Source organism: Chiloscyllium plagiosum, chromosome 16, assembly GCF_004010195.1.
Source record: "Chiloscyllium plagiosum isolate BGI_BamShark_2017 chromosome 16, ASM401019v2, whole genome shotgun sequence".
In the NCBI taxonomy this organism is placed as follows: Eukaryota; Metazoa; Chordata; class Chondrichthyes; order Orectolobiformes; family Hemiscylliidae; genus Chiloscyllium; species Chiloscyllium plagiosum.
Genome location: NC_057725.1, coordinates 65,525,858 through 65,548,272, shown reverse-complemented (window position 1 = coordinate 65,548,272; position 22,415 = coordinate 65,525,858). Strand labels below are relative to the sequence as shown.

The 22,415-nt window shown below is 43.0% G+C and overlaps 1 protein-coding gene across 1 annotated transcript in view; it reads right to left on the bottom strand.

Moving 5' to 3' along the window:
• Nucleotides 1–22,415, bottom strand: part of LOC122558116 (astacin-like metalloendopeptidase) — a 200,940-nt gene that overhangs the window by 93,406 nt on the left and 85,119 nt on the right. Inside the window, exon 6 of the mRNA XM_043706434.1 lies at nucleotides 5,552–5,669. Within this exon, the coding sequence (XP_043562369.1) occupies nucleotides 5,552–5,669 (118 nt within the window). The remainder of the gene's footprint in view (nucleotides 1–5,551; nucleotides 5,670–22,415) is intronic.

Here is a 22,415-nt window from a genome sequence, read left to right as displayed (position 1 = left end):
CCCACCCCCTCCCCCAACCAACTTTGCCCCACTTGCCCCCGTCCCCTCTTCGGGGCAGCTGGACTGTACACCAACAAGACTGCTGCTGCTGCAGCTGCCTTTGGGGGTGGGGGGTAAGTCTCTAAATAACACACACACGCACAGATACCTTTACATCTTTTTACTGCATGTTTTGACAGGTTCCACGTTTGCCCTGAACAGGACAATGTTGGAGAGATTATTGCAGAAGGCGGGGGGGGGTGGTTAAGGAATGCCCCTCTGTAGAACTCCAGGGAAAGTATGGGGAGAGAGATAGAGAGGGCGGGAGGTCAGTCATTTTGAGACGGTGCCTGTTTAATCATTGTAAACAAAAGACACGATCACTGTTGGTAACACATCTTTGATGTAATGTTTCTATTGGGACCTAGAGATCTCCTTTGGATAATCTGATTTTCGGATAATCGAGGTTCCTCTGTAATAAGAAACAATTAATTAGTCTCTCAAAGTTCACACAATGTTTTCCAGAATGCTTTGCATTCTCCCATTTTTTCAGCCTTTCTTCCGCTGATCCCAAGACACAAATGTCTCTCTTCCGCTGATCCTGCTGTGAGGAATGTTTTCTCTGTGAATTCCTCTGTTAAGACGTTTAGCTAGAAGTGCCATGGTACCTTTTTATGAATAAATGGCGCTCTTTTAAAAAGAAAGCATTGAGTTTTCTTGAGAGAGACTTATTTCTTAGATGGAGCGTTTACTTTCTCTTCAGATAGCAGTTGGCTCTCCCCAATCTATTGAAGTTGCTATGTTAAATTCATTCCATCTCAACATAAGTCTGACCTGGTTCCTCCTTTAGGTTTCTGAACCATCGTCAAGATACTTCTGGTACCAATTTGTAGGTATTCAAAATAGCCTGCTTAACATCTGCGTAATCTCTTGACACCTCATCTGACAGCGCTGCAAACACCTCACTAGCCCTGCCTACCAACTTGGTCTGAATTAACATTACTGACAGAGTCTCTGGCCAATTCATCTGCTTAGCCAGTTTCTCAAAATAAATGAAAAAGGCTTCTGCATCTTTTTCATTGAATCTTAATAATGTTTTAACATATTTGTATATATCCCTACCAGGCTGTTGGCTACGATGGTTTTGCTCATCATTGCCCTCCTGTACTTTTACTTATGTCATGTGTAGTCTTTTTGCTTCAAGTTCCAACTTCATCTTTTCCAACTCGAACATTCTTTCCTTTATCTTCTGCCATGCTTCTTCTTTCCTTCTTTATCTTCTGCTTTTAACTGTAATTCAAACTCTCACTTTCCTTTCATTCTCTAATTCCAGTTGTCTCATTTACAATCTAATTCTTTCTAACTCCACCACACTTGACTGTTTCTCTAATATACCTATCGGTTAACTCCATTACAATTTCAGCTTTCCTATTATCCCTAAATAAACCCAATTCTAATCTCCTTTTTCTGTCTTTCTAAACATTCTTAGCAAATTTGGGAAGTATCTTCAAATCCCAGAACCTCTTTAGCAACATTAACAACCATTTCCCCCACTTTTGATCTTACTAACAAACAACCGAAATTAAACAGATTTTCCACTGTTCACCAAAGTTTTATTTAAAGATCCAGGACACTCATTTCCAAGTCTGTTTAAATTTGCTGGGACCTTTTGTACCCCAAATTTGTTCAATTTTGTACCCCAAATCCATCCAGATCCCAGACCGGATCTGTCCAGATCTGTCTAAATCCATCCAAATTTATCCAGATTCCAGACTTGAGCCCCAAATCTGTTAAGGCGGCGAGGTGCTTCACGCTTGGTGTTTCAATTTTAATCAGAGGGATGTCGACCACTCCTTCGTACACGAGTTCTGCTGAAAGCATAGCAATCCTTCAGAAAGGGGAGGAAATCATTTCACTATAAGAATGGCTAGCCCCTCTAGCTTCATATCCTCTCCCCACAGCTCAAGGATTCTCTCCTCCAACCGGGTACAGAGATGGATGGCAGGTGTCGCATCATCGATCTTGTACTCTTCAGCCCTATTGTGGACCATTTTCTTCTGCAAGGAGAAAAGGGGAGGAATTGAGAGAGATGAAAACATGGAAAGATTAGTAGTTTGGGGCAATGGGTTGGGGGAAAATGCTACATGCAATGGTGAAACGTGGCAGTGAGCTTTGGTTCATGCAGTAGCAGAGTTAAAGTGAGTGTGGCACAGCAGACAAATGTTGGCACTTACCCTTGTAGAGTACAGAATATCATTAACATTCTTTCTGTACTGTTGGGTTTTCCTCCGGACTGTGGACAAAGCACTGATCCAGGTGTCAACTTCAGATCAGGTATGGTCTGGTACCATGACCTCTATTGTCAGTCACAGAGTCATACAGCATAGAAACAAACCCATTCATCCAAACAGTCCATGCCGACCATGTTCCCAAACCACTTACCTCCAAACCTTTCCTAATCATGTACTTATCCAAATGTCTTTTAAGTGTTGTAACTGTACCTGCATCCACCACTTCCTCTGGCAGTTCATTCCACATGCAAAACACCGTGTAAAAAAAAGTTTCCCATGCCTTTCTTAAAATATCTCTCCCCCCATCTTAAAAATATGCCCCAAGATTTGAACTCCCCCGAATATGTGGAAAAAAAAGCCCCCATACTATGCACCTTATCTCCTAATTTTATGAACCTCTATAAAGTCACACCCCAATGTCTCAGGCTTTCCAGCCTAACTTAAACCTTCCATTCCTGACAACATCCTGGTAAATCTTTTCTGAACCTTCTTCAATTTAATGATGTTCTTCCGACAGCAGGGCAACCAGAATTGTACAGAGTACTCGAGAAGAGGCCTCATCAACATTCTGTACAAACTCAACGCAATGTCCCAACTCCTATACTCAAAGGTCTGAGCAATGAAGAAAGATCCTCCTCTCAAACATTCTGTCCACATGGTCCCGGTCAACAACAGAGGTATCAACTTGCCTCTGTTAGCCATTTCTGGGCAATTCTTCCTATACAGGTTGTTCTGCTGTAAAGTGACACTGTGTTCCTCTGCAACCTCACAATATAGAAAATCGTGCTATAGAAAACTGCTTTAGAAAATCGCACTGCATAAGATCACTAACAGAAAATTGCTATACCCATTCAGCAGAAAGTTCACATTATCCAAACAATGTCCACAATTCATCAATCACATTATAGCCAATTCATGCAAACAAAAATGCATTATACCAGAACGACATGTACAGAAACTGTGAAGGGTAATTTTTGGCTTGCAACCTTTGAACTGGTGCCTGCCTAGGCATTAAATATAGCATTAGTGGCAAGAAACCTGGAAGATCCCGACTACGGCAATCACTTCCATTGCTAGTGAGCGTAAGAAAGTATGAGTGCAGTGCCATGGTGCATGGCTGATGAGGTGCTCAGTGCAAATTTGTATGAGGAAACCCACTGGAACTCAGGAGGTCCAATTCTCCAGGCATCGTCCCAACCTTTACAGCTATATTTTGAGAAAATTCAGCCCTTATGCTCCAGGTTAGGAGTATATACTGCTAGGAAGTTAGCCATATCACACAAATTCTGTACAGAAACTTGATGAGAAGTCATCAGCTGTTAGATGGCTCTATGCTTTTAGATCTGAGAGAGAGATTCTGGAAAATAGTAAACAGTTGAGCGCTGGAGTCAGGCTATGGAAGTTGTCATAGGGAGCTAAGAAAATGGGAAGTCAGCGGCGCTATGTTGGGAAAAGCTGAAAGGGGCATGGATAACGCGAGGGAACATTAATACTTCAGTGCAGCTGAGTGAGTGGAGTGAAAAACTCACAGGCAATACATCCTTGAAGAACTGAACAAGATTGGAGTTCAGGGAAAAACCCAGGCTTGGTACTGACTCAGCAAGTCCAGCAGTCACTGTAGACATGCTTATGGATGAGTATTAGAGAACAGTTGGACTATCCAGGGGAATATTGACCCAGGAAGGAGGACGAGTACCAGAATGAGAGTAGTTGTTAAGGTAGGAAAAAGTGAGGACTGCAGATGCTGGAGTTCAGAGCTGAAAATGTGTTGCTGGAAAAGCGCAGCAGGTCAGGCAGCATCCAAGGAGCAGGAGAATCGACGTTTCGGGCATGAGCCCTTCTTCAGGAAGTTGTTAAGGTAGTACATGACAAAATATTTCTTGAGCAGGCATTCAAGGCCAGATCAGAAAAAGTGAAAACTGTAATCTTCTTTAAAGTTAAATGAAATTTGATGACCCTCTGTGGCATTAATGTTCACTGAGGGAGCGACTGTCATTTTTCTTGATCGTATTTTGATTTACTTTATGCTGTGGAGTGTTTGATTATAGTTTATCACTCAAATTTACCGTGTGAATTCTGGATGTTCAAAATAAGTTACACAATTATTTTAAATTATATTACTGTTCTAATGTTGTACGACAAAGTTTATTATTACTTTGTGAATGTTGCGACTTTATTTTGTTAGCAAGTCAATGGATCTTGCACTCTTGTCTATTTCAAAAAACATAGTTACTGATTTCTAGCAAGATTGTAACATTAATTTAGTGATAAGGTCTGCCACTGTAAAGAAGAAGAATGTATTTTGGCCCTTGTTGCAAAGAATAAGGGCGAGAAAGTGAAGTACTGAGAACATTGTGTGTGTCCGTGAGTCATGAATGCTAATTTTGTCTTGGATGTATATAGCTAAGGTTGGATTTTGGGATGAGAGTATTGTCTTATGATGAAAGGTTGAGAAGGACAGGCTACGTATTAGAAAGAGAGGAGACAATCTTGATTAAACACACAAGATTCTAAGAGACTGATTCATCCTAGTTGGTGAATCTAAAATATGTGGGCACAACTTCAGGATATGAGATTGATTATTCAGGACTGAGCTGAGGAGAACACTCTTCATTCAGATGCTTGAAATCTTTTGAGTTTATCATTTCACAGAATTGTAGATGTTACATCTTATGAGTACATTCAAGGTTGCGATAGATAGTTTTTGATTTCTCAGGGAATCGAGGGATATGGGGGACGAACGAGAAAATGAAATTGAGACAAAAGGTCAACTTTGATCATACGGAATGGTTAAGCAGGTTCTACGGCAGTCTAGTGCATACTTCTAATCTCTTACATCTTTATGGAAGCCTTCTTGTGGACATCATAAATTTAATTATTAGGAAAGGGTGACATTTAATTTCTTCCACTAAATTTTCAGAGATTGAATTGCAATACCTTTCCCCTTCTTTTAATGAAAAATTGTCCTTACTGAACAATGTTTATAAAACATCTTTATGATTTCTCAATTTTCTAAACATCTTTACTTTCAACTGGTATGTTCCTTCCTTCTTAATTTCTGTCTTACTGCATTTTTATTTTGAGCCAATCAACAAGTTTGTTACAGACAAGAAATGGTATAACAGCAAGAATATTCAGCTGCAAAACGTCTAATAGAAGTTGCTAAACAGATGAGGTGACAAATTTTACAGATCAAAATAGAAACTACTATTACATCAGATGTTAATTTACCAAAGTTACAGGTAAAACTAAATTCACAATAATTAACTTTTTCCACTTACCCTATCCCATCAATAAACTCAAGATAGGTCATTTCCCTTGTTCTGTATTTAAATTTGACACATGTCAAAGTCTCAAGCTCTGCCATAGAAGCAGTTATTACTGCTCGTTGAGCTTTATCTGTGAAAAAGAATAACCAATGTGATAAATAATCAACTTCCTTCAAATTTAAAGACCTACAAATGTAGCGATACATATGCTGATAACTTTACTCCTCAGTCACTTCTAGGATAAAAAAAAACTTAACTGTAACTGGATTGGGTTACTTGGAACCTAGTTATACAGAGGAACCTTGATTATCCGAAGGACACAGGCGGGGAGTATTTCGTTCGGTTAATTGAATTCCGGATAATCGAATGCTGGATAACATAGGTTAGCCAAGCATCGGGACCTTACGGTCCTGCCAGATAATCCGATATTTGGATAATCGAGGTTCCTCTGTACTCACATGTAAACTAAACCTTGATTAGCTAAGTGGCAAGTTTAAGACCAGCTTCAATACAGCTTTTAGTGACAGCTGCCAAACCTAGTTAAAATACAGGCGAGAAGCCACTGGGAGGATTCTAGAAGTTGGCTCAGTCACTGCACCTGAGGAGGGGTTCACTGGGGGTTAGAGGGGTGGGAATGGACAGACAACCACATATTCTCAGATGACTGGTATTGACAATATAAGCCATTAATCTCTAAAGGACAGTGAGGTGTCACCTTTCAGCAAAAAAACTGAAACAAAGGGCAACTAGAGGGAAGGACAGGCCAGAGAGGAGAAAAAGGTAGCCAATCTTCACCTAAACAGAGTCAATGAAGGAGAAGGAAACAAAGGGGGCAGGGGATACAAGTGAGAACCACCCAGAAAAGAAAAGGTGCACCACTCAACATAGAAACACAAGATTTTGTGAGGGGCCCAGTGAAACTCAACCTCTAGCTGTCAGGAATGAAGGGGTACCCACCACAGCACAGCTCTGGGCAACAGGGAGCAGCAATGCTCTGAATAAGGAGCAGAGGATGACAGCCTCTCTGTTGGAGTATGAACTGGACCTTCCTGGCTTTGTCCTCACCCCAATGACACCAGAGGAAGGGCCCCAGGGAGGAACAGGACAGTTACTTCAGCCACGTGAGGGTCAGCAGTTCACCCATCCAAAAGGGATGCAGATACACCTTAGTAACAAGACTGCAGATAAACAGACATTGGGTCTATAGGTAATTCTACAAAATCTCAATGGGTTTTAAAATTGCTATTATTAATGTGCATTGCACTAAATCTATTTCGTAATGTGGGTAAATAGGCAAAGCCTTTTCCCTGGGGTCGGGGAGTCCAGAACTAGAGGGCATAGGTTTAGGGTGAGAGGGGAAAGACCTACGGAGCAACTTTTTCACGCAGAGGGTGGTACGTGTATGGAATGAACTGCCAGAGGATGTGGTGGAGGCTGGTACAATTGCAACATTTATGAGGCATTTGGATGGGTATATGAATAGGAAGGGTTTGGAGGAATATGGGTCGGGTGCTGGCAGGTGGGACTAGATTGGGTTGGGATATCTGGTCGGTATGGACGGTTTGGACCGAAGGCTCTGCTTCCATGCTGTACATCTCTATGACTCTATTGTGTTTTCACTTTGGCTTAACCTCAAAGTGGACCACCTGTTCTGCAGGAGTGTGGGATACCAATCCTCTGCAACTATAGGAAATGGCTGAGCTTGTAGGCCCACCGGTCTCGATTTAATCAGGAAGAAATGATTGTCATTCCTCCAGCCTGGGTAGTCTGCTGCGAGATGGCATCTTCACCACCTGCAAAGCTAAGACGGTGGTGGGCGGGCACTCTTTGCAGTAGATGATATGTACGAAAATACTCCCTAGACTAATTAACATGTACACCCCACTGGTAAGGTGAATAGCTAGCCATCTTGGAGCAACTCCTACTGCTACTGGCAACATCCAGGCCAGTCATTCTGGTCAGACTTCAACTGCAAGATGGACAATCCAGATCTGACAACAAACTGGACACCACTTCCAAATTCCTGATAGAAATGGCTGAAGTCACCAAGCTGCAAGATATCGTCAGTACCCCTGCAGACTGTACACAGACTGGTCGCAGCCAGATGGGTTTATCCTCTCCAGGATAGGTTTCCTGTTCATGTTCCACATGTTCTTGGTCAGATCCATCGATGTCAAGCCAGTTTTCTTCTCTGACCACTGTCTCCTGCTAGGCAACTGTCCCCTAGAGAATAACCAGCAGGCTGTTAAGGGAACATGGAAACTGAATGTGAAACAGTTAACCCTAGAACCCATAATGGAGCTCAAAAGGGAATAAAAGATCAGAGGACTGTGAAGCCACTCTTCGAGTGTCTAGCAGTCTAGTACAAAACAGTCAAGGGTTTCATCAAGAGGTTCTTTATCCTCAAAGGTGTTCAGAAGGCGAGATGGAGAAGGGGGGAAGACTGTCCAAATTCTAAAAATGCACGTGGAACTAAATCCTGCTGCAGATAATAGGGGTTGATGTTATGTCGGATCTCCAGGAGGTGAAGAGCCAGCAAGCCTCGCTCTTTGCCTTGGAGACCTCCAAGATAATCTTTCAGCTTAGGGCCCATGGAGCAAGTTGAAATGTGCTCATTTTTCTTCTTCCAGAAGGTGCACAAGGAGAGCTCCATGCACAGCAGCCTGAAGAAAGGTGGGGTAAGCAACACTGTCTCAGTCTGACATCCTGAGGAATAGCAAATCCTTTTATGTCAGACTCTATGGGATGAAACCCACAGATAGAGGGCAGGCAGGCAGGCTGCACTATCATGGTGGTCTTCGATGACAGCATATGGGGGCGCCTGGAGCAGGTGTTATCTCTGGTTAGCTAACAAAGGCCCTCAAGTCCTTAGCAAAAACTAAAGTTCCTGGAACGTACAGGGTTGTATTCAGCTCTGTGGGACTTGATTGGCCAGGACTTGAAGGTGTATAACAGTATGCATCTGGTTTGTAACATGTGCAAATCTATGAAGAAAGGTGCCATCACCCTCATCTTCAAGCAGAGGGGAGGGGGAGGAAATTAGAAATTGGTGACCAATTTCACTGCTGAATGCAGATTATAAAATCCTGGATAATATCATTACCCAACAGGTCAGGTCAGCTGTCAGTGGGCAGAATCATAAGCATCTGCGACCATTCAAACTGGCCTCGGGAGCCAAGGCAAATCAAGGCAAGAGCAAGGCCATGCTCTGTGAGACCTGGGGCTAACCAATCCTTTATCCCTTTCAGAGTCTGGACAGATTACCTGACTGTGCCCAGAATATGTTTCAGAAGGGCCAGGGCATACGCAAAATCTTAGCATTTCACCAAGTTGAGGCAGAAACTGGGGCTTTTGGGAATACCGTTCCCCCTCTGTTGTGGGTAAAAACCTGTTCATCTCCCTTTTGGTATACGTGGCACAGGTCTGGCCCATTCCCAGAGCTTGCGTTGTTACAGTCACCCCAGCCATCATCCACTGGAGATCTAAGATGACTATGTTCACCAGGATACTATGTACAAAGCCCTGGGTAAGGGGGAGGGGAAGGAAGAACATACATTACGCTGCCCTCAACCTGATGGCCACCTGTGTGTGGCTGCATCAATCTGTGCATTGACTGTTGGTAGATTAGATTAGATTAGATTAGATTACAGTGTGGAAACAGGCCCTTCGGCCCAACAAGTCCACACCGACCCGCCGAAGCGAAACCCACCCATACCCCTACATTTACCCCTTACCTAACGCTACGGGCAATTTAGTATGGCCAATTCACCTGACCCTGCACATCTTTGGACTGTGGGAGGAAACCGGAGCACCCGGAGGAAACCCACGCAGACACGGGGAGAACATGCAAACTCCACACAGTCAGTCGCCTGAGGCGGGAATTGAACCCGGGTCTCTGGCGCTGTGAGGCAGCAGTGCTAACCACTGGGCCACCGTGCCGCCCACTTAAGTGGTACTTAAGTGTCATTCAGTACTGAGGTTCTACCTGTCCCCAGTGTTGCGAAGGATGGGTCTGACTTCAGTGCCACTGAATGCTCCAAGTGGCTGGACTGTTCTGTATCGTCTGTATTTCTGCGTGGAGAAATCAGCAAAGAAAAATATCTTTGATCTCAAGTCCATCAGGAGTTGGTCAGCACATAGTGTTCACAAGACCCTGTGGGAAAAGGAGAGGGTGGATCCTGTCAGGTTGTTCCCAGAGTAGATTGTTATGGCATTTGGCAGAATGCCTCATCACCAGAACATTCCAACAAGTACTAAGACATCACTTGGCTGAAATTGAAAAGGGCACTACCTGCGAGATCCTTCATATATGCCTGGAATCTCTGTGCCACCTCACGCTGCCCTCACAGCAGCGCAGTGGTAGGGTAGAGACCGTCACCCACCTCCTTCTGGGATGTGCCTATGCAAAGGAAGTTTGGAGAGAGATGCAGTGTTTTTTTATCCTAAACAGCTCCATGATGTAGTACTCTGCTGTACGGCCAGTTCCCTTGGATGCACTGACTGCACCTGGATGACCATCAACTCGGTGAAAGATGCTTTTTGGTCTGCCCAAAACTTGTTGGTCTTCCAGAGCAAGGAACTGACGTCAACCGAATGTTACAGACTGGCACATTCCAAGATCCAGGACTATGTCCTGAAGGATGCACTAAAGCTTGGTGCATCTGCAGCTAAGACGCAGCAGGGAAAAAAATACCATCTTTGGTCTTTCTGCCAAAGGGACACGGGGTCGTTTCAGTTATTGGACTCTCCTGATGTCTCAAAGAAAGAATTTCTTGGGTTTGTTTGTTCTACATGTGTTCAGAAGTTGTGGAAAAGCTATTTGTCTTGCATCCATCAGGGAAAACACAAGAATTCAAAATTTCAAATGATCTCAATAAATTATACTACAGAAAAACAAGGTGCTAGTTAGGTGGCAAGTTGAATCTGATTGGCCAAAACAATGCCATGGAGGAATTAACAGGAAACCAAAGGTTCCCAAGCTCTTGGGGTAATTTAAAAAATTGAAAGATACAAAAAGAATATGTTTTTTGAAGGCAAATTACCTCAAATATATGAGCGACAAGCCATTTCATGCAGCTTCTATGCCGTGGTGAAACAGGTAAATTTTTTTCCATTACTATGATGCTGTCATCGGTCCAGAAAGACATTCTGCCTATTGTATATTTGAGCAATATTGTATGTGAATTTTAATGCTGTTTAGCGCCGGATATGTATGATGTACATTGCAAAGATTACCTAATCGAATCAAGCAATTGTTCGTAATAAGCAAACTGCAGACTAGATCAAGCTTGCAAAGCCTAAAAAAAATCTGTTAGCTATGATGCTCTGATAGGACTGTTCAGCAAATGCTAGCCAAAGTGTGCTAACAGATACACTGACAGACAATTTAAGACAGTCAGTCAAACTTCTAAAATGTCTTATTTACACTTGCTAGAAACATGCAATAATTTGTACGGGATCACTAGATCTGGATAGATGGTATTAAAAAGGATAATCAAGTGACTTTGATTTTGATCCAAGCAGAAAAACAAGGGGTGACTGGGATTCAGGTTGCAAAAAACCATGAAAGCAGTCCATAGCTCTATTATGGAGATGTGAAACTCAGACATCTGGGAGCGATATCAGCTGAAGTGATGTCTGCTCATTGTAGGTGGAAGCCATGGCATGGAAGGCAACCTGTGTGGTGTTATTAGCAGCTCAGTGAAACTGAAGTGATTGCCCGCATCATAAAATGAGAGTTAGACAAAGAAACATTCGTGAGTATGTTTCTCAGTTTGCTAGGCTGTTTGCTCAGTGCCGTGCCAGCAATTAAATGATGAGGTCCTTATAAATTCAGTGGACCATAATCTTGGAATAATCAATTGAGAACCTAGGAGGTCAGCACTCATTGGGGAAGCTTTAATTCAGTCTTATTGATTGACAACATATTAAATACAGAAGCAACAAGAAAGCTTCCAGGTTAATTTGGAATTGCTGCTGAAGGGAAATCAGAAGCGAGAAAAGACAGATTTAAAAGTTGTTTTTTATTATCCTATGTGTCTCACTGAGGTGAGACCCACTATTCTGAGTAATTTCAAAAGTTAAAGGTTTTATGCAAGTAAGGAAATTCCCAGATTTAACTGCCTTTTAGCTGCCGCAGATCAGGTTTCTGAATGAACAGGGATTACTATTAGAAATAAATCAGGTAGCATTACAGGTAAGCGTTTAAGACCCATCATTATATAACACAACTAGTTAAAACACTAACAACTTCCCTTATAAAACACCCCCTACACATACACACAAGATGAAACAAAGACATAAGTGTTAAGGGTAGACATAAAAACTAAGAAGGCAGTCTTGTTCACAAAGACCTTTTGACTTTCTAGAATCATAGAATCCCAACAATGAGGAAACGGGCCATTCAGCTCAACTGGTCCTCACCAACCCTGCGAAGAGCATTCTACACAGACGATCACTCTACCCTTCCCATGGCTAACCCACCTCGCCTCTACATCCCTGAACACTATGGGCAATTTAGCATCCAATCCGCCTAACCTGCAAATCTTTGGACTGTGGGAGGAAACCAGAGCACCTGGTGGAAACTCATGCAGACCCAGGGAGAAAGTACAAACTCCACACGTAACTTTGCCCAAGGGAGGAACTGAACCCAGGTCCCTGGCACTGTGAGGCAGGAGTGCTAATCACTGAGCCACCGAACCACCCAAAGTCACTTATCAGGACCTTCTACTCCATCTTCCTCCTCCAGGAGACACAGGGCAACCTATCTAGAATCTATCTATTATAGAATCTCTGATATAGGGCTTAGAGGAATTCATTAGGGAACATAAAATGGTCTTATTCAGGTTTCGGACATTTTTATTTCAGGAAAAAGAACAGCTTCATCCTTCTTGGAGGTCTAATAGCTTTTGACTAAACGTGCTCACACACGAGTTATCAGTCATAGAGTTATACAGCACAGAAACAAACCCTTTGGTCCAACTCGTCTGCGATGACCAGGTATCCTAAACTGATCGAGTCACATTTGCCAGCATTTAGTCCACATCCTTCTAAACCTGTCCTTTTTGTGTATTCTTACAGATGCCTTTTAAATACTGTAACTTTTCTCACCTCTTCCACTTCCTTTGGCAGCTCATTCCATGCATGCACCACCTAGTGTGTGAAGAAATTGACCCTTCGGTCCCTTTTAAGTCTTGCCCCTCTCACGTTAAACGTAACCACTCTAAGTGTTGGACTTCACTGGCCTGGGGAAAAAAGACCTTCGTTATTCACCCTATCCACGTCCCTCTATAATTCACTCCTCAGCCTCCGATGCTGCACGGGAAAAAAGCCCCAGATAAATCAGCCTCTTCCTATAACGCAAAACTTTCAATCCTAACAACATCCTTGTAAATCACTTCTGCACCATTTCAAGCTTAACATCTTTCCTATAGGAAGATCAGAATTGAATGCTGCATTCCAGAAGTGACCTCACCAATATCCTGTACAGCTGCAACATGACTCCTCAATTCCTGTATTTAATGCATTGACCAATGACGTCATGCGAACAAATGGGTTCTCCACCACCTTTCTACCAGTGACTCCACTTTCAAAGAACTATGCACCTGTACTGCAAGGTCTCTACTTGCCAACACTCTAATGGACCTTACCATTAATTGTGTAAATTCTGCCTGGTTTGCCTTACCAAAATGCAACACCTCACATTTATCTAAATTAAACCCATCACCATCAGCCACCCCTTCGCCCACTGGCACAAATGATCAAGGTCTCAGAGGACAATGAGATAACCATCTTCACGGTCACTGCACCACCACTTTTGGTATCATCTGCAAATTTACTAACCATACTTCCTATATTTACATCCAAATTATTTATATAAATAACAAAACGCAATGGACCCAGCAACAATCATTGCAGCACACCGCTGATCACAGATCTCCAGTCCGAAAACAATCCTCAAACTCATATCTTCAAGCCAATTTTGTATTCAATTGGCTAACTTCCCCTGGACTCCAAGTATTCTAAATATGTGGAACCTTGTCGAAAACCTTGAAATCCACATAGACAATCTTTACCGCTCTGCCTCTTTGTCACCTCTTCAAAAACTCAAATTAACAAGACAATTTCCCATGCACAAAACCATGTTGACTATCCCTAATCGATTCTTGCCTTTCCAAATGCACGTAAATCCTATTCCTTCAGAATCCCCTCAGATAACACGAGGGTGGCATGGTAGCTTGAGGACAACAAGGTGGCTCAGTGGTTAGCACTGCTGCCTCACAACACCAGGGACCAGGTTCAATTTCCACCTCAGGCCCCTGTCTGTGTGGAATTTGCACATTCTCCCCCTATCTGCGTGGGTTTCCTCCAGGTACACTGGTTTCCTCACACAGTCCAAAGATGTGCAGATCAGGTGAGTTATTGACAGACTGAAAACCTTTGTCATAGTCACTTATATCTAATTGTGCTGTTAATTCATTAACTTTGCTCTGAATACAATGTGCATTAAATAATGAGTCATTAATTTTGTCTTTTTATCAATTCCTCCCACCATCCCTGTTTTTCTTTATTTGTATATTCTATTATTTCCTGTCCCACACTTCGTATCATCATCCAAATTGTTGCCTATAAAGTTGCTATATTCTTTTCCTTTGTATACCCACATTTCCCTACTCTAATTAGTTTAACACGCTCCCTGCAACTTTACTTATTCATTTTGTCAGGAACACTGGTCCCAGCACCAGTCAATTGAAGTAAAGAGCATCCCACCAGAACTTTTCCCTTCTACTGCAGTACAGGTGGCAGTGTCCCATGAATTGAAACCCATTCAACCCACACCAATCTTTGAGCTTTTAACCTCTTGACTTTATTTACCTTTTGCCAAGGATTCAGCTAGTAATCGAAAGGTTAATACCTTGTAGATTTTGCATTTTAAATTACCTCAACAATTCAAAATCTTTCATCAGAACCTCCTATTTGGTACTATGAAGGTTGTTGGCACCATCATAGATGACGACAACTGGATCCCACACCTTTCACAGCAGGTTCCTCTCCAGACCAGACTTTAGATTAGATTAGATTAGATTACATTACAGTGTGGAAACAGGCCCTTCGGCCCAACAAGTCCACACCGACCCGCCGAAGCGAAACCCACCCATACCCCTACATTTACCCCTTACCTAACACTACAGGCAATTTAGTATGGCCAATTCACCTGACCCTGCACATCTTTGGATGGTGGGAGGAAACCGGAGCACCCGGAGGAAACCCACGCAGACATGGGGAGAACGTGCAAACTCCACACAGTCAGTCAGAAATATACTATGGAACCTGATAGCTAACGAGCCTTCGGGTCTCTCCATTACAACTGCAGAGCACGGTATCCACCCCCATAAATATACAATTCTCCTTGTGGCTGCTCAAAGATTTCATCAAATCACTATCTTTCCTAAACAACCACACTGGCTGGCAGTCCTTGATTACTCTATGTCTTTCTAAGTGACAGTGATCCTGCTAACCTAAATGGATTCTAATAATTTGCAAACTGCTAATAGAAACTGAAGACTGCAGATGCTGGAGATCAGAGTCAAAAAGTGTGACACTGGAAAAGCACAGCAGGTCAGGCAACATCCGAGGAGCAGGAGAGTTGACGTTTCAGCATCATCAGGATTGTATTCCAGCCCCACACTTTTCAATGTAAACTGCTAAACTCAGACTGATTGGCCTGTAAGTATTTGGTCTATCCCTTGATCATTTCTAAACAAAGGTACAATGATTTTTGTAAGCTGAAGGCCCACATGAAGGCATACTTCTCTCAACAGAGGCAAAGATTAAGAAAGCTCCTATGTTCTTATGAACTGAAGTTGGAAAAAAAATATGCAAAAGTAATTTGCATCACACAGCAGGACCTTTATGAAACCACATGTGAAGGAGGAGGCCACTGGAATACTGTTTTTCAGTTCTACTGAAAGGCTATAAAACTACTGCAATAAAACAGAAATAACTTAGTCGCTGCTTCTTAAAAAAGTTTCAATGCATCCTCCTTTAACATTCAGTTTGCTAAGAAAATACGAGAAAGACAACATAATTGGTAAAGCTCTATCCATAGTTTAAACGTTGCAAAGAAAATCAGGCCTTACTTATGATATTTCTATTATGTGTAAAACTTGCTAAGCTTATTTGTTATACATATTTGCTTTTGTTTTGGTTAGAAACAAAAAAATGGCAGATGCTGGAATCCAACATAGACAAGCAGGAGGCTGGGACAGCACAGCGAGCCAGGTAGCATCAGGAGGCGGAGAAGTAACTTTACTCGTGTAACCCTTCTTTAGGGCTGGGGGTGAGTGCAAGGGAAGCTGCAAATAAGGGGTAGTTGGAGTAGTGGGTGGTGAGGTAGGCATGGTCGGCAGGAGGAATGAATCTGGTTAGTAGCTGGAAGGAGGGGTTGATCAGAGGAATAGAAAGGGGGGCGAGGGGGGGCTGGAATGGAGAACTCGGTGTTAAGTCCTCCGGGCTGTACACTGCCCAGGCAGAAGATGAGGTGTAATTTCTCCAATATGCAATCTGATTCACTGTGGTAATGGAGGAGGCCAAGGATGGTCATGTTGGAAAGGGAGTGGGAAGGGGATTAAAATGGGCGGTGACAGGGAGGTCAGATCGGCCCCTGCAGGCCCAGCTGAGATGCTTGGCAAAACATGCTCGAGTTTACATTTGATCTCACCGATGTAGAGAAGACCACATCGAGAGCACCGGATATAATAAATGAGGTTGGAGGAGAGGCAGGTGAACCTCTGTCTCACCTGGAAGGACTGTTTGGGGCCTTGTATATATTGAACAGTCCCTCTTCATTACCTACACAGACACTGCGCCTCAACTTTTCTACCATTACATCGATGATTACATCGGTGCAGCATCCTGTACCCAGGATGAACTGGAACACAAGTTCCACCCTATCGTTAAATTCACCTTGTCCACCTTGGACACCTCCCTGCCCTTTCTTGACTTCCCCATTTCCATCTCTGGTGATTGCCTCCAGAATGTTTACTATAAACCCACAGACTTCCAAAACTACCTGGACTACACCTCCTCCCACCCAGTATCCTGCATGAACTCAATCCTGTTTTCCCAATTCCTCTGCCTCCGCCACATCTGGTCAGACAAGGAGACATTCCATTCCCAAGCATCCCAGATGTCCACCTGTTTTGACCAACGTGCTTTTCTCCCTCTGTCATCCACACACCTCCTTCATTCCCTGCTCCACCGTTCTGAACCCAGCCCCCTCCAAACGCAATAAAGACAGGGTCTTCCTTGACCTCACCTACCACCCCACCAGTCTTAGCATCCAGCATATCATTCTTAAAACACTTCTGCAAACTCCAATTAGGCACCACCAAGAATATCTTCCCCTCCTCACCCCTCTCTGCCTTCTGCAAAGACTGTTCCCTTCACCAATCCTTGCTTCGTGCCACTCTCCGCACTAAACCTCCCAAACCCCCAGGTACCTTCCCCTGCCACCATAAAAGATGCAAAACCTGCCAGCACATCACCCCTCCTCACCTCCATCCAGGGCCCGAAACAGTCCTTCCAGGTGAGTCAGAGGATCACCTACCTCTCCACCAACCTAGTTCACTGTATTCGGTGCTCCCAACGTGGTCTTCTCTACGTTGGTGAGACCAAATGCAAACTCAGGGGCGCCTTTTGCCGAGCATCTCAGCCAGGCCCACAGGGCCGACCTGACGTTCCAGTCACCGCCCATTTTAATTACCCTTCCCACTCCCTTTACGACATGACCATCCTTGGACTCCTCCACTGCCACAGCCAATCAGACTGCAAATTGGAGGAAACACACCTCACCTTCCCACTGCGCAGTCTTTAGCCCAGAGGACTTAACATTGAGTTCTCCAATTTCAAATAACATTCCTTCCCATCCCCCAACTCCCTTTCCAGTCCTTCCCCCTCGCTTGCATTCCTCTGATCGATCCCTCCTTCCAGCTACCACCAGATTAATTTCTCCCATTGACCAATCAGGTCATACCCTCTACTTGTGTACACCTATGCCTATTTCACCATCCCGCCCTCATCCCATCCAAAACCCACCCCCACCCCACCACTTTATCTGCAGGTCCCCTAACACCCATCCCCTGTGTTGAAGAAGGGTTATACCCAAAACGTTGACTTCTCCACCTTCTCATGCTGCCTGGTGTGCTATGTTCTTCAGCCTCCTGCTTGTCTACTTTTGTAGAGGTTACGCTCTTCTCACATTATAAATAAAACCAGAAAGGTTTAAGGAAAGGTTTGAGAAGGGTCACCAACCCTCAACATTAACTCTGATTTCGCTTTACAGATGCTGCCAGAGCTGTTGAGCTTTTCCAGCAAATACTGTTTTTATTTCTCACATTATAAACACCGTTACAAAGGTGTTTCATATTTAATATTTCTTTAAGAACATAACAAAAAGAACACAAGAGTGCAGGAGTCAGCTATCTGGCCCTTCAAGCCTCCTTTGCCATTCAATAAAGTCATGGCTGAGCTTTTAGTAGACTCAAATCCCCTTATCTGTGCTCTTACTGTATTCCTTAATTCCTTTATTGTTAAAAAAAGTCTATCTTTAGCCTTAAAAATGTTTACTGAACTACTTCCCTGGGCAGGGAATTCCATAGATTCACAACCCTCTGGTGAAGAAGTTCCTTCTCAATTCAGTCCTTAATCAGCTCCCTCTAATCTTGAGGCCATGCCCTCTTCTCCTAGTTTCACCTGCCAGTGGAAATATCCTCTCTACATCTAGCTTATCTATTCCCTTCATAATTTTATAGGTTTCAAAAAGATCCCCCCTCATTTTTCTAAATTCCAATGATTATAATCCCAGTTCACGCAGTCTCTCCTCACAAGCCAACCACCTCAACTCCAGAATCAACCTGGTAAACCTCCTCTGCACCCCCTCCAGTGTCAATACATCCTTTCTCAAGTAAGGAGACCAAAACTGCACACAGTGCACACAGTACTCTAGGTTTAACCTCACCAGCACCCTGTACAGCTGCAACATAACCTCTCTGCTTTTTCTCAATGAAGGACAAAATTCCATTTGCGTTCCTAATTACTTGTTGTACCTGCAGGCCAACCTTCTGTGATTCATGCACAAGGACACTCAGGTCCCTCTGCACAGCAGCATGCTGCAACCTTTTACCATTCATGTAATTGAAGAGTTGTGGAGAATGGTTTCATTTTATATTTGTGAAAATAACAAGAGTTCTTCAGGGTAGTATCATTGGACCAAATATTTTCAGGCACTTCATCAATAACTTTCCCACATCATAAAATCAGAGTGGGAATGTTCACAAATGATCTCACAATAATCAGCAGCATTCACAACACTTCACATACTGCAGCAGTCCATGTGCAGCAAAGCCTGGACAATCTTTAGACTTGGGTTGTTAATTAGCAATTAAGATTTATGCCAATGAATGTCAGGCAATGACCATTTCCAATGATAGAATCTAACCTCTGACATTCAACGACCATTAACACATTTTCCCCAGGGCAGAAATGGCTGTCATGAGTGGTCATAAGTTTAAGGTGATTGGTGGAAGGTATAGGGGATATGTCAGAGATAGGTTCTTTACAGAAAGTGGTGGGTGCGTGGAATGTACTGCCAGCAGTGGTAGCAGAGTCAGAGACAATAGGGACATTTAAGCGACTGCTGGGCAAGCACATGGATGGCAGTAAAATGAGGGTTGTGTAGGTTAGGTTGATCTTAGATTAAGATAAATGTATGGCACAGCATCATGGGCGGAAGAGCTTATATTATCCTGTACTGTTCTATGAATCCTCCACTAGCAATATCCTCAGGGTCACCATCAACTAGAAATCTAACCAACCAGTTATACAGAACAACCTTGGTTATCTGAATGTCAATTATCCAAATTTCAAATTATCCAAACAAGATCTCAAGATCCTGTAAAAACATTATCTATAATCCAAACAATCAATCATCTGAACAAAATACTCCTTGCCTGTCTCGTTCGGATAATTGAGTTGGTCTGTATACACGTGAGCAGATCAAGGGCTAGAAATTTACCAGTGAGAAACACACCTCCTATCTCATTGTCACCTAGAAATATGAGTCATGAGACAGGAATGTGATAGAATGCTTTCCATTTGCCTGCATGGTTCCAACTCAAGCGACAATCAATTAGCCAGACACCATCTAGGATAAAGAAACCTGTTTGACTGGCATCCTATCTACCAACTTCAACACTCCCCTCACCAAGGTTCCTTTGACAGCACGTCCCAAAACTGTAATCTTTGCTGTTTCAAATGACAAGGGCAACAAATGCATAAGAACATCACTGCCTGCAAGACAGCCGCCATCCTGACTTGGAACTATATCATCTTTCTTTCACTGTTACCAGCTCAAAATCCTGGAACTTCTTTCTGATAAAAATTTCAGATGTCCAAACCCCAAAGACTGCAATGCTTCAAGATGACAACCCACAGCTTCTCAAGGTCATGTAAAAAAGGGCAATAAATGCTAGATTAGCTGGCATGTCCACATTGCATAAACAAATTATAAAAGGTTTATTATAAGATCATGTGTAAAGAATTGGTAGAGAAACTGTAAAACCATTGTACAGGCATTTTGTCTAGGGTAAAGTTTCTTTTTATTCCCTAATGGATTAATTATGAAGGAATCTACCTCTTTTAAAATTATTCAAACTTTTCTGAAAGACAGAGGCTGAGGTATACAATTTGTACCATTCAGGATGATGCAAGAAGGGCAGCAGACAAAACTCTCAAGCTTGGAGATAGCAAAATGCCAACTACAGAATCTGGGGGATGTTGCAAAAAGACTATACTGGTGACAGATATTTTGGTGCAAAAACACTGACGAGACGATATGGGTTTGGAGTGCAAGCAAATGAGTCCATTTAACAAGGTTCGCCAAAGAACATAAGAAAAGGGTTTGACCCCATCAGCTGCAGTGCTGTCTTTAATCTTGTGCACATGGGGCCTAAGAAAAACCTGGAAGCCACTAACAACTCCACATTGTTATTGAACTGGGGCTCAGTAGTGTCAGCTCAGTGAAAGGATGTGGGTTAGTCCAAGAAAATGTCATTGCAATAGAAAATCAACGATGTTCTAGTTGAATGGTACTCAAAGGCAAAATAACATCTTCTGACTTCCTATGTTCCTAAGAAGCTTTAGAAATACCTATTTAGCACATTTGGAAGCTTGGGCAGAAAAGAAATTCCATGAGGGGGTAGTTGTTGGCTCAATGAAACTTTTAAGTGGTTGTCTGGTGGCAGTAGGGATAAAGAAAAGTCTGTGCGCCAGTGGTTACCTACTCCTTTCAACTTCAATGCTGGGATACTGCCAGTGATTAGATGCTGGGCAGTCTTGTAAACCCAGAGAAACTGTTTCAGAAGTGACTGAGCAACTGGGACATGAGCAGTCACTTGGGCGGACTTAGTTTGAGTCCCAACAGAAGCAAGATAGCTTTCAAGCTGAGTAGCTATTGGAAGAAAATTGGATAAATGCCTTGATTGAGAGGAGCTTTGAAAGTCTTGAAACCCTTCATGACGAAGATCGAATTTAAAAGATTTTATGTGACTCATTACTGATTGCGGGTGTGGGAAAAGATCTGCCACACAGAATACAGAAAATCAAACTTGTCCAAACCATACAAGAAACACCCAGAATGCCTCAGCATTGACCAAACAGGCTGACGAGGGAAACCAGACATGACTACAGTCACTTGCAGACCATGGAATGCACTTCCCAAGACAAACTGACAAAAAGCTTCCTGGACCTGATAAATATAGCTGTCCCAAAGCCTTCAGGGCAGTCTTGTACACCAGTGACACCAAAGTATGCAAAGCTCAGGTCAGACGGAGAGGCACCAGAATATCTCGCTCACAGGAGAGCAACAATGGAAACACTTTACTGCCAAGATAACGGACATTCTCACCTACCCTTAAAGAGAGCTGGAATCTCCTGATCCCATTAAGAACTGATTGATGCTGCCATTCAGGACATTCTTCTGAAAACTGCTTTGCAATTATCACCATCGTAACTTGATTACTTGACTATCAAGGCCATTGTATTTTCACTATTATTAATTAGCATCATTGTACAGTATTCTTATAAAATACTGGCTGGAATTTCAGCTCAGAAAGAGAGTTTCCACTACCTGGACAGACTGGCTGTGCTGTTTCAGATGGGTCAATTTCTCTTCCACAATATCGTAGTTTGTTAATTTTACTTTGATCTGTGTTTTGTGATCTCTGCTTTATTGGGCCAATTTCTCCAACAGCAGGATTGGTTACTGATAAAACTGGTGAAATCTAATGCATTTTGTGATGCAGTGTATTTGATGCATTATAATTCACATTTACTTCACCCTCTATCGATGCATTTACAGATTAATGTGACACAGGACATAAAAGGATAATTGAATTGATAAGTCTCTCCTCCCATCGCAACCCACCAAAGTTCAGCAGTCTAGTTAAAAGATCTGTTAACTGCTTCAGTCACCTGAAACCTGAATCATGCCTCAGTACTGATTACTATAGAGGTAAAAACAATGACTGCAGATGCTGGAAACCAGATTCTGGATCAGTGGTGCTGGAAGAGCACAGCAATTCAGGCAGCATCCGAGGACAGGCAAAATCGACGTTTCGGGCAAAAGCCCTTCATCAGGAATAAAGGCAGAGAGCCTGAAGCGTGGAGAGATAAGCTAGAGGAGGGGGGGGGTGGGGAGAAAGTGGCATAGAGTACAATAGGTCAGTGGGGAAGGAGATATACACGCCGTGACATCGAACAATTCTTCCGTCGCCTCCGCCTCCAAGCTTACTTTCACAATCAGGACTCCCGCCCACCT